Source organism: Carassius auratus, chromosome 5, assembly GCF_003368295.1.
Source record: "Carassius auratus strain Wakin chromosome 5, ASM336829v1, whole genome shotgun sequence".
NCBI classification, from domain to species: Eukaryota; Metazoa; Chordata; class Actinopteri; order Cypriniformes; family Cyprinidae; genus Carassius; species Carassius auratus.
The window spans coordinates 20,681,211-20,706,596 of record NC_039247.1 but is presented as its reverse complement, the minus strand read 5'-3'; the positions used below and the strand labels follow the sequence as shown (position 1 = coordinate 20,706,596).

The 25,386-nt window shown below is 37.4% G+C and overlaps 1 protein-coding gene across 1 annotated transcript in view; it reads right to left on the bottom strand.

Annotated features, from left to right (window-relative positions):
* Nucleotides 1–6,470: 6,470 nt before the first annotated feature.
* The window catches only part of LOC113080497 (SET-binding protein-like), a 63,176-nt gene continuing 44,260 nt past the window's right edge, over nucleotides 6,471–25,386 (bottom strand). The window contains exons 3-4 of the mRNA XM_026252643.1: nucleotides 14,053–17,398; nucleotides 6,471–10,008 (exon numbers count right to left, since the gene is read on the bottom strand). Coding sequence (XP_026108428.1) covers nucleotides 9,527–10,008; nucleotides 14,053–17,398 — 3,828 coding nt within the window. The 3' untranslated portion in view covers nucleotides 6,471–9,526. The remainder of the gene's footprint in view (nucleotides 10,009–14,052; nucleotides 17,399–25,386) is intronic.

Genomic DNA, 25,386 nt, shown 5'->3' with positions numbered 1-25,386 from the left:
AGTTTGTACAGTCAAAGGTAGACACTGCTATTTTTTTGAACACACCCCTTTCAACTAATTGCCCAATTGCACAGCCTTAAGAGCGTGCATATCATGAATGCTGGGTCTTGTTTGTTTTCTGAGAATCTACTGAACCTACTGGTAACTTGTTTGCCACGTAGCAATAAAAAATATACTAAAAACCTTGATTATTCTGGTTAGTCACATTGTACTGCTATTATTTTGAACAATACTGTATATATATATATATATATATATATATATATATATATATATATATATATATATATATATATATATATAAAATGTATTGATGTTATTATTAATGGCAATTTTATGTATCTCACAATTCTGACTTTTTCCTTGAAATTCTGAGAAAAATAGAATAAGAATTGAGAGATATAATCTCAGAACTCTGACGTTTTTTTTTTCAATTCTGAGAAACGTAGAGTTGCGAGACAGAAGTGAGACTTGTGTGATCAAAAGGTGCAATTGCTTTTTATTCTTCTTCTTCTTCTTCTTTGGTAGACACAGACAAAAAAAATTGTGAGGTTTCATTTTTTTTATTTACCTTTTGATTATTATTATTATTATTATTCATGGTGGAAACAGACTTCAGTATTAATGACTTAATGACAGTATTAATGACATTTTTCATGTTTCTAAAGTTCATTACATAAAAATAAATGCATCACATTCCTAATATTCAACTAAATTTGAACACCTAGTGCCACATAAAATGGCACACAGTATAAAGGCTCACCAGATTTTGTCATATTTCATGTAGTCATTTGACTCACTGTAACATGTAACATGTAAGCCTGAAATGAATAAACACTTGAAGTAGCATTCCCCTTCTAATCTGGCCTACTTTACTTTGCAGTGAACACGGGGCCTTCACGATTAATGCTGTGCCTCTGATTAATCACAAAAACCAGCGTTGTATCCTCACACTGGCAGCTTGAGGGGCAATGGTTGGAAACCCTTAACACTGACATAGACCAGATGTTGGCAACTTCCCCGGTTTTTTAGTTTTACTCTAAATGAAATGGCGGCAAACAGCCAACAACCTGAGCTGCTTTCCCTATGAAATTATATGTTTACAATAATGTGCTATCACTGGGGCACAGGACTGCAGTTTCTTAAGGATCGGGAAAATTAAACCAGCTGTAAATAGTCAGGAACAGTTTGGCCACGGATAAAAAAATTGTTTAAGTTCTGATGGATAGACAGAAGACTGTTTTCATTAATGTGACAAGTTTTGGATCTTTAGGGTATCTTTTTTGGGGGGTTTTAAGTATCATTTTTTATTTGTTTGCTTTTCATCATTTTCCTTTTGCACTTTCATGCCCATCTTTTTGAAAGGAATATCCTGGGTTTAATACAAGTTAAGCTCAACTGACAGCATTTCTCTAAAAAGAAAAAGCACAAATCAAGGTGAATGGGGATAGTATTACATTTAAATGTTTACAGACAGACAGACAGACAGACAGAGACAATGATAGATAGATAGATAGATAGATAGATAGATAGATAGATAGATAGATAGATAGATAGATAGATAGATAGATAGATAGATAGATAGATAGATAGATAGATAGATAGATAGATAGATAGATAGATAGATAGATAGATGGCCTCATTTCCTTCCATTACAAGTGACTGTAACCCAGATTTTTGCTTTTCTTAAATAAAATGAGGGAAAAGTCTAAAAACAGTAAATGTTCAGTCAAGTGAGCTCAACTAATAAACCTTGGATGTTTCTTTTATGGTGCTTAAAAAAATACAAGTACATGAAAAAAAAAAACCCAGAGGGTTATATAATGTATTTGCTCAGAGAGCTCTCCTATCCAAAACAATAAAGAGAAGAAGAACTCACTGCCCTGAAGTGAAGAGGATCAAATAAAATCAACACTCTTCGCTGTGATGGAACCTAAGCAACATAAACAGTAACGTATTTCCTTCTTCCATCTCTGACTTCAGTGGCATTACATAATGTCACAGCCATCCACCGTTTCAGATTCAATTAATTCTCCAGAGCGACCAAGGGTCAGTTTGCCTCTAGCAGTCGGGTGTTAAGTGCTTTGCTCAGGGCTAGTGAACTCTCACCAGCTCTTTCTAGCATTGAAGATGCTTCTTTAGTGCTTGAAGCCTGTATAGTTAGTTACACACATTGATATGCGGGATCATATTGACTGTCCACTGCATAGTCATCTAAAAACAACTAAGTCCTATCCAAAAGAAAAGCTGGGAAAGTGAAGTGTTTCCTAAACAAAACAGACATGCCACACTAACATAACAGCGTTATAATTTTTCAAGAGTCGTGCTTTAGGAAAAATGTCTCACCTCTGCGTCTGAGGACCTAACCTTTCAGATCCTCTGCATGTTTGGAAAGAGAGACTTGAATGCTTTGCTCCATGCCTTGAGTTAGCCTCACTAATTACTGGGAATAAAAGCACCTTTTCACTAAACAGTAACCCGAGTGCTCTACTGGGAGAGCTTTCCTGTAAGTAGCTCTCGGGAAGAGCAATCAAAGACTTGGAGTCACTGTGGAGAAACAAGGAACAAAAAAAAAATTAAGTTACAAGAAAGTAAATCTCAAGTTCAAGTCTCCGTGTCTTGCAGGACAAGTAGAACAAGGAAAAGAGTGAAAATGGATGCAAAATGCAAGAGAGATTTTTGATGTTTTGAAAATCCTCAAACTGAAATCACCTGGGGGCCACTTGGTGTAAGAAGGGCAAATAAGTTCTTCAATAGCCAGTGGAACAGTTGAACAATGTTTATACAACTATGATTTTTTTACAAAATTCAGTTTGCTAGTCCACTCAGTGATTTTTTTTTTTATTGAATTAAGCGAAATTGTTTGTTATTAATTAATAATTAAGCTAATAAATATGTTATAATAATAATAATAATAATAATAATAATAATAATAATAATATACAGAATATGCATTAACACTATTATTGTGAGAAATTCATTCATGTATTAATTAATTTATAAATATTACATATTAATACAATGAAATAAATAAACATGATTGTTTTATTATTATTATAAGAATAAAAATTTTAATAAAAATTATTATTATTATTATTTTAGCCTTCAAATACTGCGAGTTGAGCTTTGTTTGTATTGAACCCAGGATATTCCTTTAAAAATGCTAGGCATGAAAGTGCATAAGGAAAATAAAACAAACAAACATATAAAAATGTAAACTGAAATAAATTAAAATAATATAAACATTTTTAAAACTTTAAATATTTTAAATGAATTAAAATTCATAATATGCATTCAACTATTTAATCCCATTGGCCACAATAGTGACCGGTTACGGACTGGTGTTTTAGTGCATTTCCTGCAAAAATTATTTTTTTTTATAAAAGGTTCTTCAATTAAATATGTTCAGTGTCACGAGGTTGGAGCAATTGTTACATGACCAGAGCAGTTTACTTCCTGTTTGCACCATGAGGTGATGATGGCAGCATCAAAGCGCCAAAACAACAGGTTAGTAAAGTATGTTAACCAAGATTTGACAAAATTTTTTGGTACATGTTATCTTTAAGGTGTCTAGTATCAATACATGTATTTAAAATGATTCAGTTTTGTTGAGTGTGGTTATAGAATGATTAATCACGCTGAAGGCAACAACAGTGACTGCTGGGATTATAACTTATTTTGTCTTTTATCTCAGTTGATCTATCAGTGTTGCATAAGGGTCTTTATGTTTAATAGTAACCCAAGTTTAAAATGTGTTAATAACTGGGCTTAGTGATATAAGAATTTTGATGACTACAGAAATTATTTAATTTCAATATACACATCATTCCACAGGTCACAACTGTGACCAACCATAAAACTTGCAGGTTTCCTTAAATGTTCCAAGGGTTACTAACACTAAATCCTGTCGGTCAGTCAATGAACCGCGACACTTTTTTTATTATTAATAAATAATAATATAACATTTTTGATTTGATTTAATGATAAAAAAAAAAATCATGGTTGACAGTGAGCCTTATGAAACTGATTATGACAGCGTTATGACTTTCTGTTTTGAGTCTAATTTGGTAGTTTGAAACTCACTCCGATGATCAACAAGCTTTACACTATCAAAGACACTGGATTTCATTTCTCTCTTGAACATAAACCTTTCAATTTCCTTCATTCTTCACACATTCTCTGTGGTATATAAAACATCTTCACGGGATTTTTAAACGTTCATCCCATACATCAAGATTTCCCATGGGATAGAGAGATAGTATCATATCCTGATTCTGCTCTGACATATAAATCTCAAATCCTGAGTGAGGGGGCTGCTGAAGGGCTGGTTTAAAACCCTCATCACGTCGTCCTCAAAACACTAACAGCTTCATTCGCTATCCAAATTGCTGCAAGTCAGGCTGTCACCGTAGCAACTGCAGCTGCTACCCTGCCACTTGCCAATCATAAAGAATAGCATCCTTTGCGTTCTGCGACATATATGCACAATGTGAAGCGCAACCCAAATAGTAAGTGGTGCTTTGAGGAATAATCATAGAAGGGAGGGAGTCAAGAGGGAGAGGAGGCTACATTCAAGCTGAGGTAATTGCAGGCAGATGGAGAGGAAGTGATTTGCTATAGAATATTTCTGCTTTCTGCAGGGATTTTCAATCAGTTTGATGCAATGTGTGTTTGCAGGAGGACCCTGTTTCTGTGCAGACCCTCAAATCTGAAGAAATGAAAGCATTTCAGTCTAGAGAAAAATACAGATAATGAGGGACTGACTATGGGTCATCGTCTTTGACCATCCGCAGTTAAGAAGCATTTATTCCTTTATTTAGAGATACTTCCTGACACACTCTGTTTATTTCATACTGCATTAAATACATAAATAGAATTAACTGCATTAATTACTCATTTACAGATACTTACTGACTCGCTGTTAAAATAAATAAAATGATTCAAATGTATTTATTATAATTTAGATATACTCCCCCACTCAGTTTATTTCATAAAAAATTCCTGACATTGCTGTTTATTTCATACTGCAAAACCAAATAATTAAATAAACCAATAAAGATAAAAAAAAATAAAAAAATAAAATGATTATAATAAAACTAATAAATAACCATTCTAAAAAAACTGTTAATTAAATTAAGTAATACAATTAAAAAAATATATGCTATATATGTTGTACAATTATATGTTGCAAACAGCACATCTTAAGAAAATATGTTTAAGCCTTGAATGCCAAAATAGTATAATATGTATTTATATATTACAAAATGTACTTCAATGGGCTCCTTAATACATTTATAAACTTAAAATACATTTCAGATAAATGTAAAATGGACAAAATATAATAATAATAATAATAATAACAATATATTGTATATTTGGACACATATACATAAAGATAAGATAATATAATATACACACACACACACACACACACAGATATATATATATATATATATATATATATATATATATATATATATATATATATATATATATATTTATGAAATCATATTCATTAAACATCTAAGGATGAAAATGAATTATTTTCAAAGTTCAGTTATTTTCAAAAATGTTTGTCTACGGAGATCAGTTGGAACATAATTTGAAGTTTTACCAAATTGTGCACATTTTCCTGTAGCTGACATTTTACCGCACGTCAGCGGTCGATGTCAAGACGCTAACAGCAAGCAGATCCAGTCAAGTACAGTTATGGAACAGCAAATGACTTTGGCTTGTTTATTTCTCTTTTTATGTATGTCAAGTCCTAACTCACATAATTAGGTGTAACATGGCTACGCTGTGAGCAACGCATAGCAGTAGTGCCACAGATGAGTCACGCCAACATGATTCACACAAACAACCCTCGTTATCATCTGCACCCCATTACCTCTAATAGCCAGACCCCTCTCATCTGTTTTCCATTTCAAAGCACAATTATGACTTTTCAACAGAAATTACAGTCTCAGATTTTCCGCACAGCACATAATATTTGACGAGCTTCTGCAGCGTTGCAGACACAGTACCCATTAACTAGCCTGACTTGAGACATTTTCTTCAAGCCAAGTGGAGCACTGGAATATTTGGGCAGTTCACCCAGCTGCCATGGCAACAGCAATTTTACAGAGGCACAGGCCTATGGGTTAGATGCTTTTCACTTCGCCTTCACCAACCAACGGCTGGGATTCGGGCCAATCCGTTTATCTCTACTATGCAGTGCTGTAATCATGCAGTGAGAGGGGATATACGAGGTGCAGAGCTTGATGAGCAGGGATTCCTTCTCCTAAACTGCACATTGACACCAATTACAGGTACAGAATGCTTGATTAAAAAAATTAATCAATAATTACTGACCCCAAATTTCTTAACCACAGTGTACATGGCTTGTAAAATGTTTTAAAATACAAATAATTTGCTGAGTATGACTAACATAGTATGTCAACAACAATGCAAAAAAGGCAAAGAAACTGAAGTGAGCTCTCGATAAATTCATTTATTTATTTTGTATTTTTTTTGCACAATGAATGACATGAACAAGATCAACTGTATTTTAAGTGCTTAGTACTGCTCACCGGAGATGGCTGCACAAAATGAGCTTTACAATAAGAAAAAGAAGAAATAAAAAAATAAAACTACAAGATCATGAGCAGCAGACATGACCAAACACATGCAAGCTTATATGTATGTACATATGTACAGGCTAGTACTTGTATTTATAAACATGTCTGTATGCACAGTTACACAAAACATGAATGTGTATACATACATTCTATGTACAATGCATATGTTTGCGTATATCAGTATTAATTATTTTCTATATACGTCCATTATTTGCTGTTTGTAATATCCATACAATGTACAAAATGCTCTATGAATTTAAAATCCATTTAAAAAAAAAACATAAGATGTATAAGATCTCATTCAAACGGATATTCAGTACTGCTTGACTTCTTCAAAATTTGTATGCATACAATCAAATAGAGCATGCAGATACAGACATCCAAATTGTCATAACACCATGTGTCTGAATTTAGAGTTTCTGTTCTGTCCTCGTTAGAAATATGACTTTTGATTAACACTTCACTTGCATTATAACTTCATTAAGAGCGATACAAACTAAAATACGTGGATGACATTCTCTCGGTGACCTCGCTAATATTGACTCGACACTAATTGTCATTTAGAAGCAGGAACATAAAAAAATACACTTAACTTCACAAGGCACCACTTATCAGCTGGTGGAGAAAATATATCTGGCATTTTAAAACCATAGAAGCCGAGCATATTTGAGCTGCCAGGCCTTGATACCAAAGCCATGTTTGACTAACTTTTTATAATCATGTTTCAGAAAACTGCTACGGTGTACATTTTGTGTTAAAACATAGCTGTCTGTGCTTAAAGCACTAATAATAAAAAGTCAACATTTTTGGCAATGTTCGCAGGTGTTTAGTGGAACCAGTGCAAATGGACGCATCCTACACAAGGTCCAGTACAACTGGCTGAGGCAAATAGCTGCCGGCATATATTATTTTTTATTTAGCTTTAACGCACTGCAGGTTTTCACAAGGACAGAATGGTTCATGGCATGTTTCAGCCACAATATGTGTCCTACTTTGGACAACTGTGAGTGCAACATATTGACATGACTCTTAGGCATGATTCACACAGCTAATACAGCAACCTACAGACGGTAGACTATTTACAGGGACAACTTGTTGAATTGAAGATCTGATTAAGGCTGCACAGCTTAGAGGCTGATTTCGCTCCCATAGACAATGACTAGAATTGCAAAGAGAAATGGTAGTCAGATTAATTTGAACGGTTCAGGCTTCAAATTTCAGTAAGACCACTTCATTTAACAGAAAGCTTACAAAAGAGTCGATGCCAAAGAGTTATGCGTCAGTGGATTCACAGCAATAACCTGATGCATAGTAAATAAGCATGTATTCATGTTAACAACCCTGCGTGGGTTTGGTTAGAGAGAGATTTTGAATGTCTGCAGGTGTATAGATGTGCTGTCTGCTCACTGAACTGTATGCATTTACATATACGTATATAGTCGAAATGAAGCCTATATTATACTGTAGCGAGACCGGTGAAGGTGTACCGAGATGATGAACACAATACAACCAGGGCATTCTAGACTGATATCTTGACCGTTATGGATTTATAGACAAACCTAAGGCACATATATGGAAAAACCAAGAAATCATTAAAAAAATGGAAAGCTATTCAAATTCGGGCCACATTCAAATCTATCCCGATTCCAAATCGTTGTATCATTGTAACTCGAGTCTAAAACAGGACATGTATTTGATTAGTTTGTGATGTCCCATGTTCAGGACGTTCACCTAAATAGTCTTCAGTGTACATTCCGGTTTTTTCCCCCGTTTTTTTCTCAAAAACTACGAATAAGCACACCATTCATAGTAATATACACAAGCAGCTAAACTGAAACCGATCTATTCTATGATACACGACTACACTGAAACTTTGGTCATATGGATATGTAATACTGACAGGTATATAGACATACTATTATTGTTTAGTTAACAAGAGCAGGCGCATTCTCAAAGAGACTCTGGAGAAGGCGACTTGAATAACGAAAATACCATCCAGATGCGAATTTAAAGCAAAAAAAAACAAACAACTATGAAACTGTCAAGCCCACTCAAACGTGTTCTACAAAAGCAAAGAGGAAAGAAATAAGTGCTCTGTTGGTTTTTAATGCAACCGTAGCATTTTTCATTGAGCCTGTTGTGAACTACTGGCATGTGTTTTGATGTCCTCTGTCTCAACAAGCCTTCGATCTGCAATGATTCCACTTCGTAAAGATTACATGACTAAATAGGTTTCGTTTTTCCATTTGAACAAGCTTTTTTCTTCTATTTGGTTAAAAAAAATGAATGTCAAAAAAAAAATGTCAAACTTGATATGGTTTTTGATTTAATATGCTGACATTATAGGTAGATCTAAAATACTTGGAATTTGAAATGTTAGTAGAATATGTTGCTATGTACAGTGAAAATATAGCCATCAAAAGAGTTTGATCCAAAAGTATTGCCATTAGTTCATGCCTGAAACACACCTGAGCGCAGGCAAGCCTATGTAAGCATGTGTTAGCAGTGAGTTACTGGTGACCTGTTGTTCGAAATCAACCTTTGCCAGAAGACCTGTGCTTTGTGCTTGAGTGAAACGAAAAAGAGAAAGAAAAAAAGTGCACAGTACTGTCACTGAAGTTCATTTACATGTGCTGGTACATTATGGCTACAGCCATAGTTTCAAAGTCTTCATGGTTATGGGCTTTGGGAGAGTAAAAGTTCACTTTGTCTCCTTGAGACCAATAAAAAAATGTGGGACAGAATCGTACAAACCAAAAGCTGAGTTTTTTTTTAGACCACAACCATGATCCAAGTTCTCAGCGAATGCCCATTAAAATGTGTCAGTAGAATTGAGATCAAAACAATTTGAAAAAACGATACAAAGACCCAAGCACAAGGCTAACTCACAGTGCACTGTCATGACTTCTCTAATGTGAGGTGAGAGTAGCTTCTTCTCTCTTGTGCCCTCTTCCTTTGCGGTTTGGGTGCTCGATTTGGAGCTCCGGCTGAGCTTTGTGCCAGTTGGTTTGGGATCTGGCCATGTGTACCACTGACTCAATGGCATCTGTGATGGAGTCGTGATTGGAGAACTCAAGCTGAGCAGGAACCAGACCAGTGTGAAGGTTCTTCTTCCCTGGAAGATCCACACACTTTTCTAGAACTGGCATCTGACCCAGCAATCCCTCCTCAAGAGAAAGCGGCTGCTTCCTCGGCCTCCCTCTGCGTCTCTTCACCATGTTATTCCCTGTCTTGGCTTGCCTCTGAAGCCTCTTGACTTTCAGAATCTTGTTGACGTGATCCAGGTTCTTCTTGGTGGTGAGGATCTTGGAGAAGGTACACATTTTTTGCACGTCACACTGGATCTCTTCAACTTCTTTGCACTTGTGCCTCCTCTTGTGGGAACTGGGATCTGGCGAAGAAAGGACAAAAGAAATAAATGAGAAAGACAAGCTAACGCTTATTTGGAACCAGTTCTGTTTTGAAAAACCATATGTGACCATGGACCACAAAACCGAAATTGAGATTTATACATCATCTGAAAGCGGAATAAATAAGCTATCCATTGATGTATGGTTTGTTAGGATTTGACAACATCTGGCAGAGATACAACAATACAAGGGTGCAAAAAAAAATAAAAATCTAAATATTGCAAAAATTGCCTTTAAAGTTGTCTAAATTAAGTTCTTAGCAATGCATACTACTAATAAAAAAATAAGTTAAGTTTTTTAAAGTGTTGGCTTTTGCTACAAATATACCCCAGTGACTTAAGACTGGTTTTGTGGTCCAGGGTCACATATTAGAACTGAATGACTGAAAGTTTGGTTTCATTAACGGTTTTCAATTCTGGAACAACAAAATAAAATATGCAAGTTTCCTGCACTTCTTATTCAATCACACAGCAACATTGCTAATACCGCATACAATATACAGCACATTCGCCACTCACAAATAAATGGCTCTAATGAATTACTATTTCAAGAATCATACACATAGAGCTTAAAAAGAAATAAATAAACAAATTACAAAAAAGGAACTACCTGTTAGATTTTACTCGGAAATTTGATTGGTTGTTCATTTGACAATGTTTCGTTAAAAGTACATAATTTTGTATGTTTTTGTCAGCACTGATTTTTATTTTTTATTAATGAATGAATGAAATATGTTACCACATTTTAGTGTAGTATTTTTCAATATATAGTTAAGGACAGTTATTGGACTTCATTAATACCTCCTGTCTTTTAAAAAGATATTTAATAAGCCATTAAAATCCTTTTGCGAGAACTTTAATTATTTTTAATTATTACAATTATCTCATCATTTGGCAACAAAATTGCATTTCTTTGTTCCAAATATTTAGTCCCTAAAAGTACTAAAAGAATCATTAATGGAATCAGAACTGAAATAATGAAATTATTTATGGTTCCCATCTCTAGCTACAATGAGACACTGATTGTGAAAAATGTGCTAAGCCAGTCTGGTAAACATTTGGCAAGTCGTTTGTCAGAATATAATTGATTCGCACATCATCTCACTAGCTGAAGCGGTGATATTTCTAAAGTAAACTCAAGACCCCAGAGTGAGTCATGACGTAAGCAGCCAGACTGAGAGAGACAAACTTTCTTCTGTGCTTAATGATGTGACAATCCAATGTGTCAACACTATAATTTGTATTAGCTGGCGTATAAATATTCTTGTATATACAGATCTGATAGCAATTGATACAGCCAAGCTTGTTGAGTCATGCAGTTTATCATTATGGGCTGTCAGTCTTACAGAGGGAGGCATTAATAAGTGAATACATGAAATATGCCCAATAAGGGGAGAAGATTGTGAAGCAACAGCTCACTTAACACTTGACATGTGGATAACTGAATCCATGCACATAATAAGGAAATATCAGGAACCTCCCACTTATCAGTCTATTAGTAAATATAGTCAGCGTTCACATTCACAATGAATAGATGCGTCTGTAAATGGGAGTAATAAACTATGAGGCCTCAAATACATTCGTGATTAATTTACTGCCTCTACACTTCACGTTGGAGCTTTGGAAGGAAGCCCAGACCAGAGGAAATGCTGGGTTTCTGGCAGCCTTGTTTGAAATGAGTTCAGACAGCCTAAAGCTGCCTAAAATGTGTGTTCCACATCTAAGATCTCTCCTGCACTCTTTTCATATCTCTGGAGAGGTCTCTTTTTCTCTTTTCTTGTTGATTGCCACTCCATCTGGAAGGTTTCCATGAAAACAAACAAGAGCTGTAATTGTGGAAGATGTTTGAGATCAGCGGCGTTCTATGAATTTCCAGGTCTTAAGAGTGCACCTGTGCAAACCCAAAAACAGGATATGCTCCATAATAATTAAGAATCCATCCTTAAAATCACTCATTTAGCATTTAAGTGCATTAAATCAATCAGCAACCACACTTCCTAAACAATGCATTTCTATATTGATCAATTTTAACAATTAATATCATTAAAAGGCTATTTTGGATGCAAGCTAAAAATAAAAAAATAAAATAAAAATAAAAATAAAAATAAAAATAAAAATAAATAAATAAATAAAAGTGCATGGGTCACTATAGCCAGCTGTGCATGGGCTCCTCCAGCCCATTTGGTTTCAATAAAGTAAAATGTGTGCCTGACTAAACATGAGCCCTTCCCTCTCTGGCCTCAGTTTATCACTGGGAAACTTGCAGAGACTTCCCAAGTGCCAACAAATCATTGGACAGAGACATTCATTTTCAAAGGGAGTGTCACAATTCATTTATTCCCTGAAACCTCTACCTGCATCCTGTGCACAATGTGTTCAATAGCAGCAAGGCAGCAATTTATGGACTTGCCTTGCCGCTGTCCCCACAGCTCCGCTCTACACAGTAGTGGAGGCCTACTTCCTGTTGCCATGGCAACCGAATTCCACAGTTCAAAGGTAAGCGATTTACAAAAAATAAATACAGTGGTATAAGATCACATTTTTTTGTTCCTGCAAATTCTCCAATCGACTGTTAAACAAGCTGCTCATTTAATACACTAAATCCTTGTTAAGCAAATGTGGGTGCAGACCTGATTAAAAAATGGCATTAGTAATAGTTTTAATAGTGGTTTTCTCGCTTGCTGGAGTTTAAGTAGGAGCACAACTTGTATGCAGTGTAAAGAAAGATGAAACGCTATACCAGTACGATCAAAGGCAAATACTTTGTGTAATTCCTGTGCTAGCAAATGAGTGGCATTACGTTTTACATTAAAGCCTGCCTTACTTGAAGGTTTAGAGAGTCAATATGTACATTGAGAGCCCCATCAGAATTTAAATCCATACCATATGTGCTCACTGATGTATGATGAATTACTTTCAAGAGCCTGTCAAATGATGATATTTCTAATTAAGACATTTATTTAGCATTTTACATCACTTTGTTCTTTGTGAAATGTACTTATTGAGAACCCACACATAATTAATTGTTAAAATTAAATGTATCAAGTAATATATTACACACACATGTGTTCTATACACTGTCTGTCTGTACATCCATCCATCTATCTTTGATTGGGACATAGTAAAGTTAGGCAACAAGATATGATGCTTTTATGAAAAAACATCTGCTCCAAACTAGACACACCCATCACAATGATTAATAACCTTATTATAAAAAAGGTACTGTCGTCATGCCATGAATCCGTAACAAATAGAACTAATTAATTGTAAATGAGATGTGACCTTAAATGCAAATTTGAGCATATAAAAACCCAATTTTGCTGTAATGCCACTGGCAAAAAATGTGTCTGCCATAAAAAAGCAATTCTGTCAAAACATGCTTATCTAAATCCGTTCTTTGAAATCAACACAGATGTACTCTTAGGTGGGATATATGTCATATTTCTCTGTTTAAGTACAACAAACTAGCTCTTTGAAGCATTGAGTTAATTCATGGAGGTGGGTGGTAGAAGGCAGAATTGTGAGTCATCCTCATAGTTCCCCTAGGGGAGTGAAAATGTAATCTAACTGTGCCTAGGGCTTGCAATTCCCCTTCAGTGGAGTAGACTGGATTCATTAAACCTCTGGCTTCTCTCCAGCTCTTTTAACAAGAGGCAAGGTTTTTTATTGCATGTCTGTGGAATATAAATCAAAACGTGTGAATAATATATCTCAAAGAAAAAAACATTGGCAGGCAGGGGCGAAAAGGGAGGAAAGAGAAATTTGTGAATTATAGTTGTCTCCATCCATGCATTACACTTTGCTTGCCAGATGTACTGAGAACAGAATACAAAGTGTTCAGAAAGCACATTTGTTTCTCTACATTTTGTATTTAATAGCAGAACATAATTTAATTTGTATCCAACTAATCACTGCTTAGTAAACCAAATTAATGTTAATTTATGAGTTTAAATATAAGTTAATCAATATCTTGTGTGGATCTTGCATTAGTCTGAATGCATTTAATGGAGACATGTATATTTTTACCTGATACAGCTGTGTTGGAGCACTGGTACATCTGCTCGGCCCTCTCTTCTCTGCCTCCTTGGAAAGTCGCCATGCTTCCTTCTCTGAATGCTGCAAAGTCCTCCGAGCTATGCCTCCTGATGTGAATGCTAGACTCATCATCCCCTAAGTGCTGCCCCTTGAATGAGTCCAGCGACTGGTCCTGGCTGGCTCGCAGGCGCTCGTGTGGTTGTCTAGTGCAGATGTTCAGGAAGTTGTTCAGTGTCTGTCCTTGAGTGCGTTTACAAAGCTGAGAGTCAGATAAGGACAATGATGAAAGCGTGTCTACTTCAAAGTAGTTCCGTGAAGTTTCTGGCAAAGCATCTGTGACTTGCTTGCCTCTTTGCTTGTCCTTCAGTTTGGACAGAGAGTTCTTCTCAAGTCTCTCATTCAAGAGGTTGAGGAAGGCAGGACTCTGGGTTCCACTGAAGAGCCCTCCGAGGTCCTCCCTCTGTGGGATGTACTGATCCTCTTTATGTTTGTACTTGTGCTTGTGCTTGCGTTTGTGGAGACAGACACTTCCCAAACAGCTGCTTGAAGGGTGATGGGAGTCACTCATTCTAGATGAAGGCATCTCATGTGGCATATTCTTCGCTCTATGTCTGCTAGGAGCAGCGAGACTAGAGGACGTACCAGGGTGGAACTTTGGTGGAGGGACTGATGGCCTCATGAGTGGAGAGCCAGAAGGTCCAAGTGCATGAGATAAGTACAAGGGTGAAGGGTACTGACCATAATAGCCCATGTTTACCATACTTGTGGCAAGAGGCATGGATGTGTAAGGCATCGCGTAGGGTGCATAGTAATTGCCACCAGGCACTGGGCAGCCAAACCCTTGAATGAAAGGCATCTTTGATATTGGCTCGTTTGACTTGGCTGGCCGACCACGCCTCCTCTTTGACTTATCAGAGCTCCTGCGAATATAGTGCACAGGGTCGTAGGGATAGTATGGCATAGGATAGTATTGGTCAAAGTTAAGACGGAAGATGCTGGGATAGGAATTCTCATGGTAGAACTTGTAGCTGCGGTGGGAGATTCGGAACAACTGGAATTTGCTAACCAGCTCCTCTAGGTCAGCCATAAACTGCAGGTCATCCTGGCTCTGGAGCACCTTGCGTTTCCTCCGATGTTTCTGCTTCTTCAGGCTCTCTTGAGCAAAGAAGTTTTCCACAGCGACTCCAGTCATATGCTTCTGGAAGTGCCCCCTCACTGCTTTGCTTTTTGCCTCTAAAACAGCGGTCTCAGTGGCATCAAAACTGCAAAGATCAAATGAGTATCTTCGGCGGCATGCCGGGCCTTTCTCGGTCTGGTCTGATGTGCTGTTGTTGTCGGTGCCAATTCCACTATCGCTAGGGATTGTCTCTTCACTGTGGGACTCGCTAACTGGAGATAGGGTGACTTCTTTGACGGAAGCCACTTCGGACAGGTGGGATGGTGAGTTGGCCATTAGTCTTGGGGGAGACAGCTTCCAGTTACTACTAAGCAAGCCCTTATACGTTTTTGTGGGCAATGCACTGATAGGCTGTAAATTTGGCATTGTCTTCAGGTCATGCTGGCTGGTATCCATGGTGGCAGGGTGAGACGTCCCACCTGCTGCAGAGGGAGAAGAAAGGGAATGCATGACCCTGGGAGAAGGCATTCCGGTTGTGGATGATATATTAGAAGGCACTAGTGGGTTCTCAAATGGACTAGAAATAGGCAACGAGTGCTTATCACTGGCTTTGTGCTCATTTTGCTGGGTATGAAGATTAATTCTGGGCTTTCTTCCCCGCTTTTTGCCTATGTAAATAGTCCCACGCTTGCTGACATTGATTTGCTTGCCAAAACGGGCCTCGATTGTCGATGCCACAGTCGACATGGCATTTGAAACTGGAACACTGGACTTCAAGGCAAGATTGCCAGGACTAGAAGTGGTCAAAAGTTCATTCAAAATGTTTTGCATCTTGACCAGTTTCATTTTCTTAGGTGCCCTCTTTTTAAGGACACCTTCTTGACCTGATTTCTTGAGTTTTAATTGCTGTGCCGGAGGGGATTTGTTGAAGGCCAACTGCACCAATTTCGACAAGTTATGCTTCTTTCTCCTTTTTAAAGTGCTGGATGAATCTTGGGCTATAGGGCTAACAGGGCTTGTTGCAGTTCCCTCGTGAATAGTCTCCACAGTAAGTAACGGCTGTTTTTTGGGCCGGCCACGTTTCTTCTTCACTGGAGTAATGACTGTCAAACTGTTTGTGTTTGTGTAGAGTGGGCTGGATGGGGTAATAGGGAAGGCAGAGGGTGGCTCTTCGATGGACAGAGACTGATTCAAGTCTTTATGAAGAGAGGAGTTCTGGGATTTTAAATAAGACCACCTGTCCTTGACCTTTGATTGCCTGCCCTCTGTTTGCTTGTCAGCATCAATCACTGATCTTTGTCTCCCAGCTGGTGTTTTCCTTGGTCTATTCTGAAACATCTCGATATCATCAGTCACTTTCTCAGCACGGTCTTCCTCAATCTCCTGTAACTTTACACCAAATTGTTTTGGTGCACTGAATTCTATTTTCTTTGTCATTTTAGGTTTTGTGCTACCTTGGTGTGTTTTATCAATCTTCTCAGCTTGCTGTGTGGTTTGTGCATCAGATAAGTTTTTATCGTCACCTACTTTTCTGTTTCTTCGCTTTTTACTCTTAGATTCACCTGCATGATGAGTGCCACAACTTGATGTTGTCTTATTATCATCATCCGGCTTACTGCTTGACTTTTCAGACTCCTCGGTTTCAAATTCACTTTTATCAGTGTTGTATGGTTGTTTCTCCTTAGCATTATCTTGGTTTTCAGTATTTCTGTCCATCTTTTTGTCCCACTGAAGGCCTAAATTATGCGTGGTCGAAGCCTTCATTTGGTCTTTTCTTCCATATTTACGTTTTATGTTCCCAAAAACTTGCTCAGTGACTTCCTGCAAACCTCTGTCTTTACTAAAAGAGAACATACTTGAGTCAGCTGGGGGACTCATTACTGCATCAACTGGAGATAATGCTAGTGAGTCAGTGCTTGGGGAAGACATGGCAGAAACAAAGAGACTTCCAGATGAACTGTCTGTGACCTTTTTAACTTGCGATTTTGAGAAAGGGGTGTTGGGTTCTGACAAAGGGCTCTTGTTGGTGCACGCTGATTCTCTTTTTGATTCTGGTTCTGTCCCATCCTGTTCTTGGGACACTGCATTTTCATCAGTATCCAACAGCTTTGTCCAGTCAAGGTGGCAAATGTTACTGCTTTTAGACTCATGCTTTGGTTTCATGTTATCCATCATCACGTTGTCAGTTTTATCCATTCGTTTATAATGCCTCTCGTAGGTCTGAAAATTAAAGACAAAACAAAGAATTTAGAAAATGAACTAAGATTATGTCCAGCTCATATACTAAGAAACATTTTAAGAGTAAACCTACACATGCTCATCATATTCTTACACTAGGTAACTTGACAGAGAAACATTCACACTCCAAATAAAAACTATAACTAGGAACCTACATGTTGTTACTGATAACAAACTACTGTTTGGCTGCCAAATTCTCAGCTTGTGGGCCACACCTACTGAAAGCATATAATACTGTGCACCATTGTGCAAGACTTTTGGTTTGAGACTTGTGGTTTGTTCTGTTAGAAATAACGTATTGCAAGATCAGCACTTGATACTAGGATATGTTCTGTAAAGCCATCCTGTTTTCAAAGCCAACAGCTACAGGCGGTAATGAAGTTTAACCACAGTTTTGTTTTTCAGCAGGTCAACTTCCATTTCAGAGCTCTGCAGCTGAGGCTAAGACAGTCTATGCTGTGGTTTCAGATTAGTTTACATCTGGGGTCCCAGTGTTTTCAACAGACTCACAACAGGAAGAGACCAAAAAGACCAAATTCAAAATGTACCTTTAGAAAATACTACTGTACCTATTAATGTTACAAAATAAAATCTGTTGAGATCCACCGTACTAAGAGTATTTAAATGTTTAAAGATTAAAGAGCTTTAAAGAAAGCTGTAGAAATAAGTTGTTCCTTTGGCACTCACACATTTGATTACATCAGTAGAATATAATTTAGTCTCCTGGAGTCTGGTTTGTTTGGGTCAGAGCATAGCGAATGAAAGGATTTCTTACATAAACCAAAGAAATGCATGGAAAGACAAATGTGGGAAAATAGTTTAGAAAAGTTTCTGTGAGTGCCCTTGAAAGATGACATCCTGGAGTGATGACAGATCGTTCTCAAAAAAAATAAATAACAGTAAAAGTGAGAAGAACCGAGCTCAATTATATACCACAGAGAAGACTTAACTGCATCTCTAGCTTGATGTAAAATTTTTGAACTTTAGGTTTGATTAAACTAATGACTTAATGTTTAAAGATCTTGCAATCAAAACCAACTAGATTTTTTTTTTTACATTTTGAAGAAAAAGTGAGGCACTTCTTATTGTAAAACTTGCCACTACGGTGCATGGGTGTTGTGGGTTGTTTTCAGCACAACGGTAAGCGGTTTCTAAGGTGTTCTGATGTGCTAATACATGTTACCTAGTGCATGTTCTCTAACCTACCGAGCCTGGCAATAGGAGCGCAGACCTGGCATTTTCCAATCCTGGTTCTTTCTCATCACCCCTAATTTCCCCCCCTAGTTCTCCACTATTTTATGAATAATGCAAAAATGCAAAACAACAACAAAGATGTTCTGGCAGGAGGAGAACTTTAGTTTTCTCTTTTTAATTTATTGCTCTTATAACCAACTTGAGAACCACAGGGGCAACCTTTGACAGGTTCACTGACCACAGACAATCATTCAGTCCATTGGCAAACCTTATAATGGTGACTTGCACACTATTTGGAAGCACTTTTTTGTTCCTCCTCTAATCAGCCAAGAGGAATGCATCACTTAACTTCTCACCAGCTCTTGAAAGAGCCAGGCAGGCAATATTTTTATCTTCCATGCACAGTCCTCACTTAAGATATGCCCGCATGCTTTGGGAAGACTCGCATGCGTGCATGTTTCAGGAGTCACCCCTCAGCCTAATCCTCTCCAATATCATTCAATCAGTAGTTTTTAATTAAAGGGAAGCAGACATTAATGAGGGATCGCTCCTCTGCCAGCCTTGTCCTTTTTATTTCCCCCATCTGTGAGAAAGTGCATCACCTTTCAGATTCCAAATCCTGTAATCCTATGAGGAATTTGCGGTCTCCCCTGGCCAACAGGATACAGTCTCCGCTATTGAATGCCATGTCTCCAGGCCACCCTTTAATTTGCCTAAATGGCATTGTATCCCCCCCACCAGTCTCCAAAACAATATCTGAGGGATTTGGCGTAACCTTGGTACTGAGGATGTCAAAGCTTTTCTACAAACTCACTGAGAAACTCAATATCTGTCTAAGAGAGCGACAGGAAAGAGCTTTCTTAAAACACGGAACTGTCATCTTTATTGTTTGCCTGTCATATTCCATTCCTTTTACCAGAATATCTTGTTATTTGTAATTTGTATGACATGAATGAGACATGTAAACAGAGTTCCCTTTTAAATAACAAGTGTCAAACATACAATTCAAATGAATTGCAATCATAAGAGACAGTGGGCAGCAGTTTTACATTACAAATACGCCACTGCTTGGTGTAAATACACCACAGCATATTGTGTCAATGTGTTGACGGTGAGTCCCTCACCAAATAATAAAAATCTCTGCGGTCATAAATGACTTATGAGCCCTCTAATGAGCACTTCCTATCTGTTGTAAACAGAGCAGCAGTTCTGGCAGGACCACTGGGCAGTCTGGCGCAGTAGGCATCAAATCCTGGCGGACAGCATTGCACTCAAAGCCCAGAACTGCAGGAGACGAGTCAGTCTCTGAACAGATAAACAGACAGGGAGGAGGCAGCTGAGATTACAGAATCCCTTGCATGATAATAAGATAGGTTTGGCATTCTCACAGTGCCCTTGATACCCTTTTTTTCCCCTTTCATTTTTTTGCTATCTCCTGTTGTTCTCTTCATTCTTTACCCCTCCATCACCGCCATGGTAATTGGCCAACCAAAACCCTCATTGGCCTCTTGTGTGTTTGGTAACCATGGGATACTGTGAGTCAGATCCACCGAAAATAGACAGAAACACAGCAGGCCAAACATGCAACTTTGACTGATACCCGGCCAAACTCGCTTTAACCCTCCACTAAATCCTGCCTGTCCTAGTGCAAGAGCTCACTTTATGCCTTTCAGACTGACAGATGAGCGGTCCACGAGTCTGATGCAGGATCAACACAGCTTGGCATGACTCTGGAAGTTCAGACACTTCCAAACGCTGACAAACGACGCAATAACACTCAAACAGCTTGGAGATGCAGAGCTGCTAATGCAATATCGTGAGGGGTCATTTCTTTCGTTCATGTCATCCCTGCAATCCCACAAGCTTGTATGGTTCGATTAACATGACAGCAGGTCACCTTCGTTTTCTGACCAAATGGCAGTGTGATAGCCACAGGGCTAACTGGTCAAATTACAGCCTTTGTAACAGGTCTCAGTAACACTTTCTGAATTGGTTAGTGAAAGCCAGCTCTGACTTGTTAGAAGGCCCTCATGTGGAGGTGGCCTTGGGTAATGTGACACCCGGTTGAGGACAACACACCCCTAGATAGAGTCAATCACCTGATTTGGAAAATCTAGCTCTAGTTACAGCACTTGAGGCAACTTAAAATCCATCCTAGGACAGTCAAAGTGTCCACTAGGTTGACCAAGTTCAATCAGGTAGGAACATCACTAGAGTGGAAATGTCTGATAATCCTAGATTTTGAAAACATGTATTTAAATGGTTGTCAGAAAAAAAAAAAAAAAAAAAATGTAATGTAATAATGTTATCAGGAGTGTTGTTTTCATAAACATAGAAGTGTCACAACTGTAATAATTTTAATTAAGTCTCTTGATATATCAAATACCAATAACATGCATATTACTGGGGCTTAGGCTAATTGTAACATGAACATTAATGTCAAATAAATGTTAGTAACATGCAATTCATTCTACTTCCATAATGATTCATATTTCCCTTAAAGAATTCCTGAAGGACACAAATGTTGATTGTCAAATAACTGTCATAAAAATTTGAAGCTTGGTAGTACAGATTTATGTTTCATTAAGGTCACATCTTAAAGAAGACCCTTGTCGGATTATCACTGAAGTAAAAGAGTTAGAGGTTTTAGTTTATGAAAAATATTTATGAGCAAAATGTTACATAATTACATAATTTTATTAAACATGCTGAATTCATAAATTGCTAGAAAAATCAAAGCTCTAAATTTAAATACGCTGTGTTACAAATTTGAGGTTATCTCAAAAAATGTCTTTTTTTGTCAGCAGTGGTATTTGTGATTCGCAGTCTCACTTATTACAGGTGCACACACAATTTTTTGCACACACAATTTTTTAGTACAGACATACAAACCACAGTCTGACATCCATACAAACACAAAATTATAGCTGTATTAATCAACCAATACATAATAAAGCAAAAGCAGAAAACAGGAAAAATCATGTTTTTGTGAAAGCCATGAGTAACATGAACATTAATGAACATCAAATGTCAAATAAATGTTAGTAACATGCAATTCATTGTACTTCATTCTACTAATGCATTCTATTCCATATTGAGCTGTATAATGTCTGTTGCATAATCCTATTGCTGCTGTCTGCACTTTTATGCTAATCAAATAACAAAAGATAAAAGATAGCACACTATTCTTGACTAAATAACTTGTAACTTTCATAAGTGTAGTGGACCTCATCTGAATGATGACCAAAACTTTACTGATGTTTTATTAAGTTTATTGCATCCTTCTTCACCCCAGAAAAAAAAAAAAATCACCATAAGAGCTAAACACAGCATGAGAAGTGAACATTAAACTCTCTCTCTCTCCACTGCATTATCATCAACATACAGCGAATTACACAAAACACTTATTACAACTAACAGTAAACTAATACAGATCTCATGCATTTTCAAGAGGTACTGACAAACTTTAAATCCGAAGAACTGTATCCTTTCATTACATACATAGCTCCGTAGACTAGAAAACCCTTCAAAATAAGAGTCTCGCCTTAGTATAGGAGATCTCATACTTATTTAAACTTACAAAAGAAAAATTGGAAGATTAATCATAATAAAGTCTGGTACAATAAAGAAGGATTGAAATGCATTTAATTTATACAGTGAAGTGTTGTTTTACATTTTTTTACTTTATTGCTATATCTGGAAACTGTTAAACCTACCTAAAAAGCACTGTTTATTTAATATGCATCTTTGTTCAGTTGTATTTATGTAGGTCTGCTGAATGTTACAGTAAATGGATCCAATCCATGTTCATAACAAATTATTTGATGATGCAGCAAAAAAATGCTAGTATAATTTAATGCTTTTCTGATTTAAAACATGATCAAAATACCATCTTTTTTGATGCTAAAATTTCAAATAAGAAAGGAAGTGAAAATATCGCTATTGATTTGTTAAAATCGGTATCAATAAAAAAAAAAATCTTAATGTGTGTGTCTGTGTGTGTGTATGTATATATTAGAGCCTACAATGTCTGTGATGTCAACAGAACAGTAGTTGTGCAACAAGTGCAGTAAGTACAAGTTATTTGATTTTGAATAAAGACTATTTATGAGTCCATAAATCATTCACACACAGTTCAGGAACATGCATTCATAAATAAATAGGCTCAGTTAATTCATGTTGACTTTAAGGTCGCATGGTATAATTAAGATACAGTCAGGGCTATAATACATTAATTTCACTGCACATAACATTTGAAAATAAGCAAACATAAGGTCTAAACTGCTGATTTACTGCTTTCTGAAAAATTATGAAACTTCAGCAACATTTAACTCAACTTCCGAGGCTTCTCGTTAGCAGGTGAGGAATGGTTTACGTTTAACTTTTGGTTAACGCCAACATCATTTTTTGCTAAAATATCAGAATTAGCATGACAATGAGCTATTTGACAAAAGAACCAATTAGCAGCCATTTCAATTTCGCACTCTCTGAGTCTAATGCTTTCTGTGATTAATTAGATTGATTGGAGGAGAGGGTCAAACACAAACGAACTCTTCTCTCTCTCAATGGCTGCACTGCAGTACTCTCTCATCTCTACCTCCGTAATCACCGCAATTGGCTTTAAGTTCCAGTCACGCTGTGTGTTTGTTGGTGTGGGGAATATTTAATTATGAGCAGTCCCACCAGGCCCTCTGAACTCTTCCGCCCTGCTTGAACTGACTGATTAACAGACCATAGGCAGCAACGGCAGAGCGCACAATCTGCCGCTAACGTATAAGAGATAAAACTGCTAGCGTTGCTGGAGAGATAATAAAAGAAAGTATCTCGACTACCCTCCTCCCCGAGCGTGTCTATCGGTTGCTACGATAGCAACGATCGTTTTTTTTCACTTGTCACAATATGTGCAAGTCCCTCCATCTTCGGAGAAGACCCATCTGGATGATGGCTGTTCACGGGCAAAGAACGAGAGGAAAAGATGGGCTCATTCTGAGGCCCATTATGAAATGTCAACGGATACGTTAAGCTCCCTAACAATGCATCTGGCACAAACTTAACAGAGCGCCGGTTTGTAGCAGAGATGCTGCATGAATACGTGAATGGATAATGAAACATTTGTGCCAGTTCAGAGGCTGAATAGAGGATAATAGGATGTAGCAGCATTCTGATGCCATCCTGCCACGAACCAGAAGCCAACAACTGAAGACGCTCAGATTCTTGAAACATCTGTCGTTTAATGGTTGCTTTCGAAGCCAATCCACTCTTAACAGCAGCTCAAGTGATAAGAAGAAGTCCACTGAGTGCTGTCCTACTGGTTTATGGCCAAGGTGTGGAGAGGGCCAGAGTCACGATGACTAATAGACTCACAATACACAGACGTTTACCAATGGATTTATGAAGTAGCTGAGTGTGCTGGCTCGAAAGTTCTGACTGCTCTATTGCTCAACGTCTTATATCACCAGCAAAAATGTGCAGATTCACTGGTCCTGGAGAAACTGTTCATTTAAATTCAAAATATTTACAGTCAGAATTCGGTTTTTAGTCCTTTTTTTAAAAAATGAAGCGATATAGTGTGAGCAGGGTGTCAGTAAAATGAAGTATCCTCCACCTGCACTAATGAGAGCAGTCAGCAGGGGTCATTAGCAGGAATCAGACAGCTCCGTGAATGTCTTTCCACAGCTGCATTCAGTCTGCAACTCTCCTATTCAGGGTTTATGACTAGCCTCCATATGTGGCATAAAAGATGTTTGTTTACTGCTAAGGTAAAGAATTGTGCTGCACTATAACAAGGCAAATTAATTACATCTAAGCTTTAATGCTCAATAGTTTATACATTTGTTGATTTTTTACATTTTAGGCTTGCTTTGTAGAAATATACATGTCTGTATTTAATGCATCCTTGTTGAATAAAAGTATTAACTTCAAAAATAAAAATAACCTTGTTGACCCCAAATTTATGAAATAACACAACATCTCCTCAACCAACCACGATTCATGACCGAAAACCTTCTAAACCAAAGTAATAGCTGCAGTAAGTGCACTGTTACCTTACATTTTGATGTTTGACGCACTATGTGGCATATAGCCAGAGGTCATTATGTCATCACCCAAGTGCTTTCAGGAAATCAATCAGTCTCAGACTGTTTACAATAGATCACTTCACTAAATCCCCTTATCCAGATGAAGAATTCCTCCATTTGGCATTTCTAGTGTTTGTGGAATGCACCGCAGGAATGAGAGAATGGTGCGGCGGTACAAGTTAAGGGGGAGAGTGAGGGGCAAAGGCCTGATGAAAACCATACTTGCTCACTTCTATTATTTATAACTCAAAACCTGGACTTTCACTGTAAGTGGATATTTATGCAAATTTAAACTGGATGTTTTCTGGATGTTGACTGGAGTAAGCTTTTAATCTGGGTAGGTGAAATGTTCCTGATCAGTATGGATGGCCACCGCTCACCTGCCTGATCAGATACAACCAGACTAAACACCATTAGCAAGACAGATCGTAAACCACCAGCTCTAGCCGTGCAGAAAGACAGATTAAAATGCTTAGTTTTGACAATCAGATAATCTAAATGTAAAATATTGGTAAATGAGCAGCACAATTACCAATGACCAACACTAATAAAACTACTTAAAAGGGAAATTTTCTCATTTCATGTTTCATGTATTTCAGTAAAATCAATGAAAATGCAACAAAACCTGACAAACAGTCCCATAAATGCTATTTCCTTATCCTCAGATACCATTAAAACATTTTCAAGTATATTTGAAAT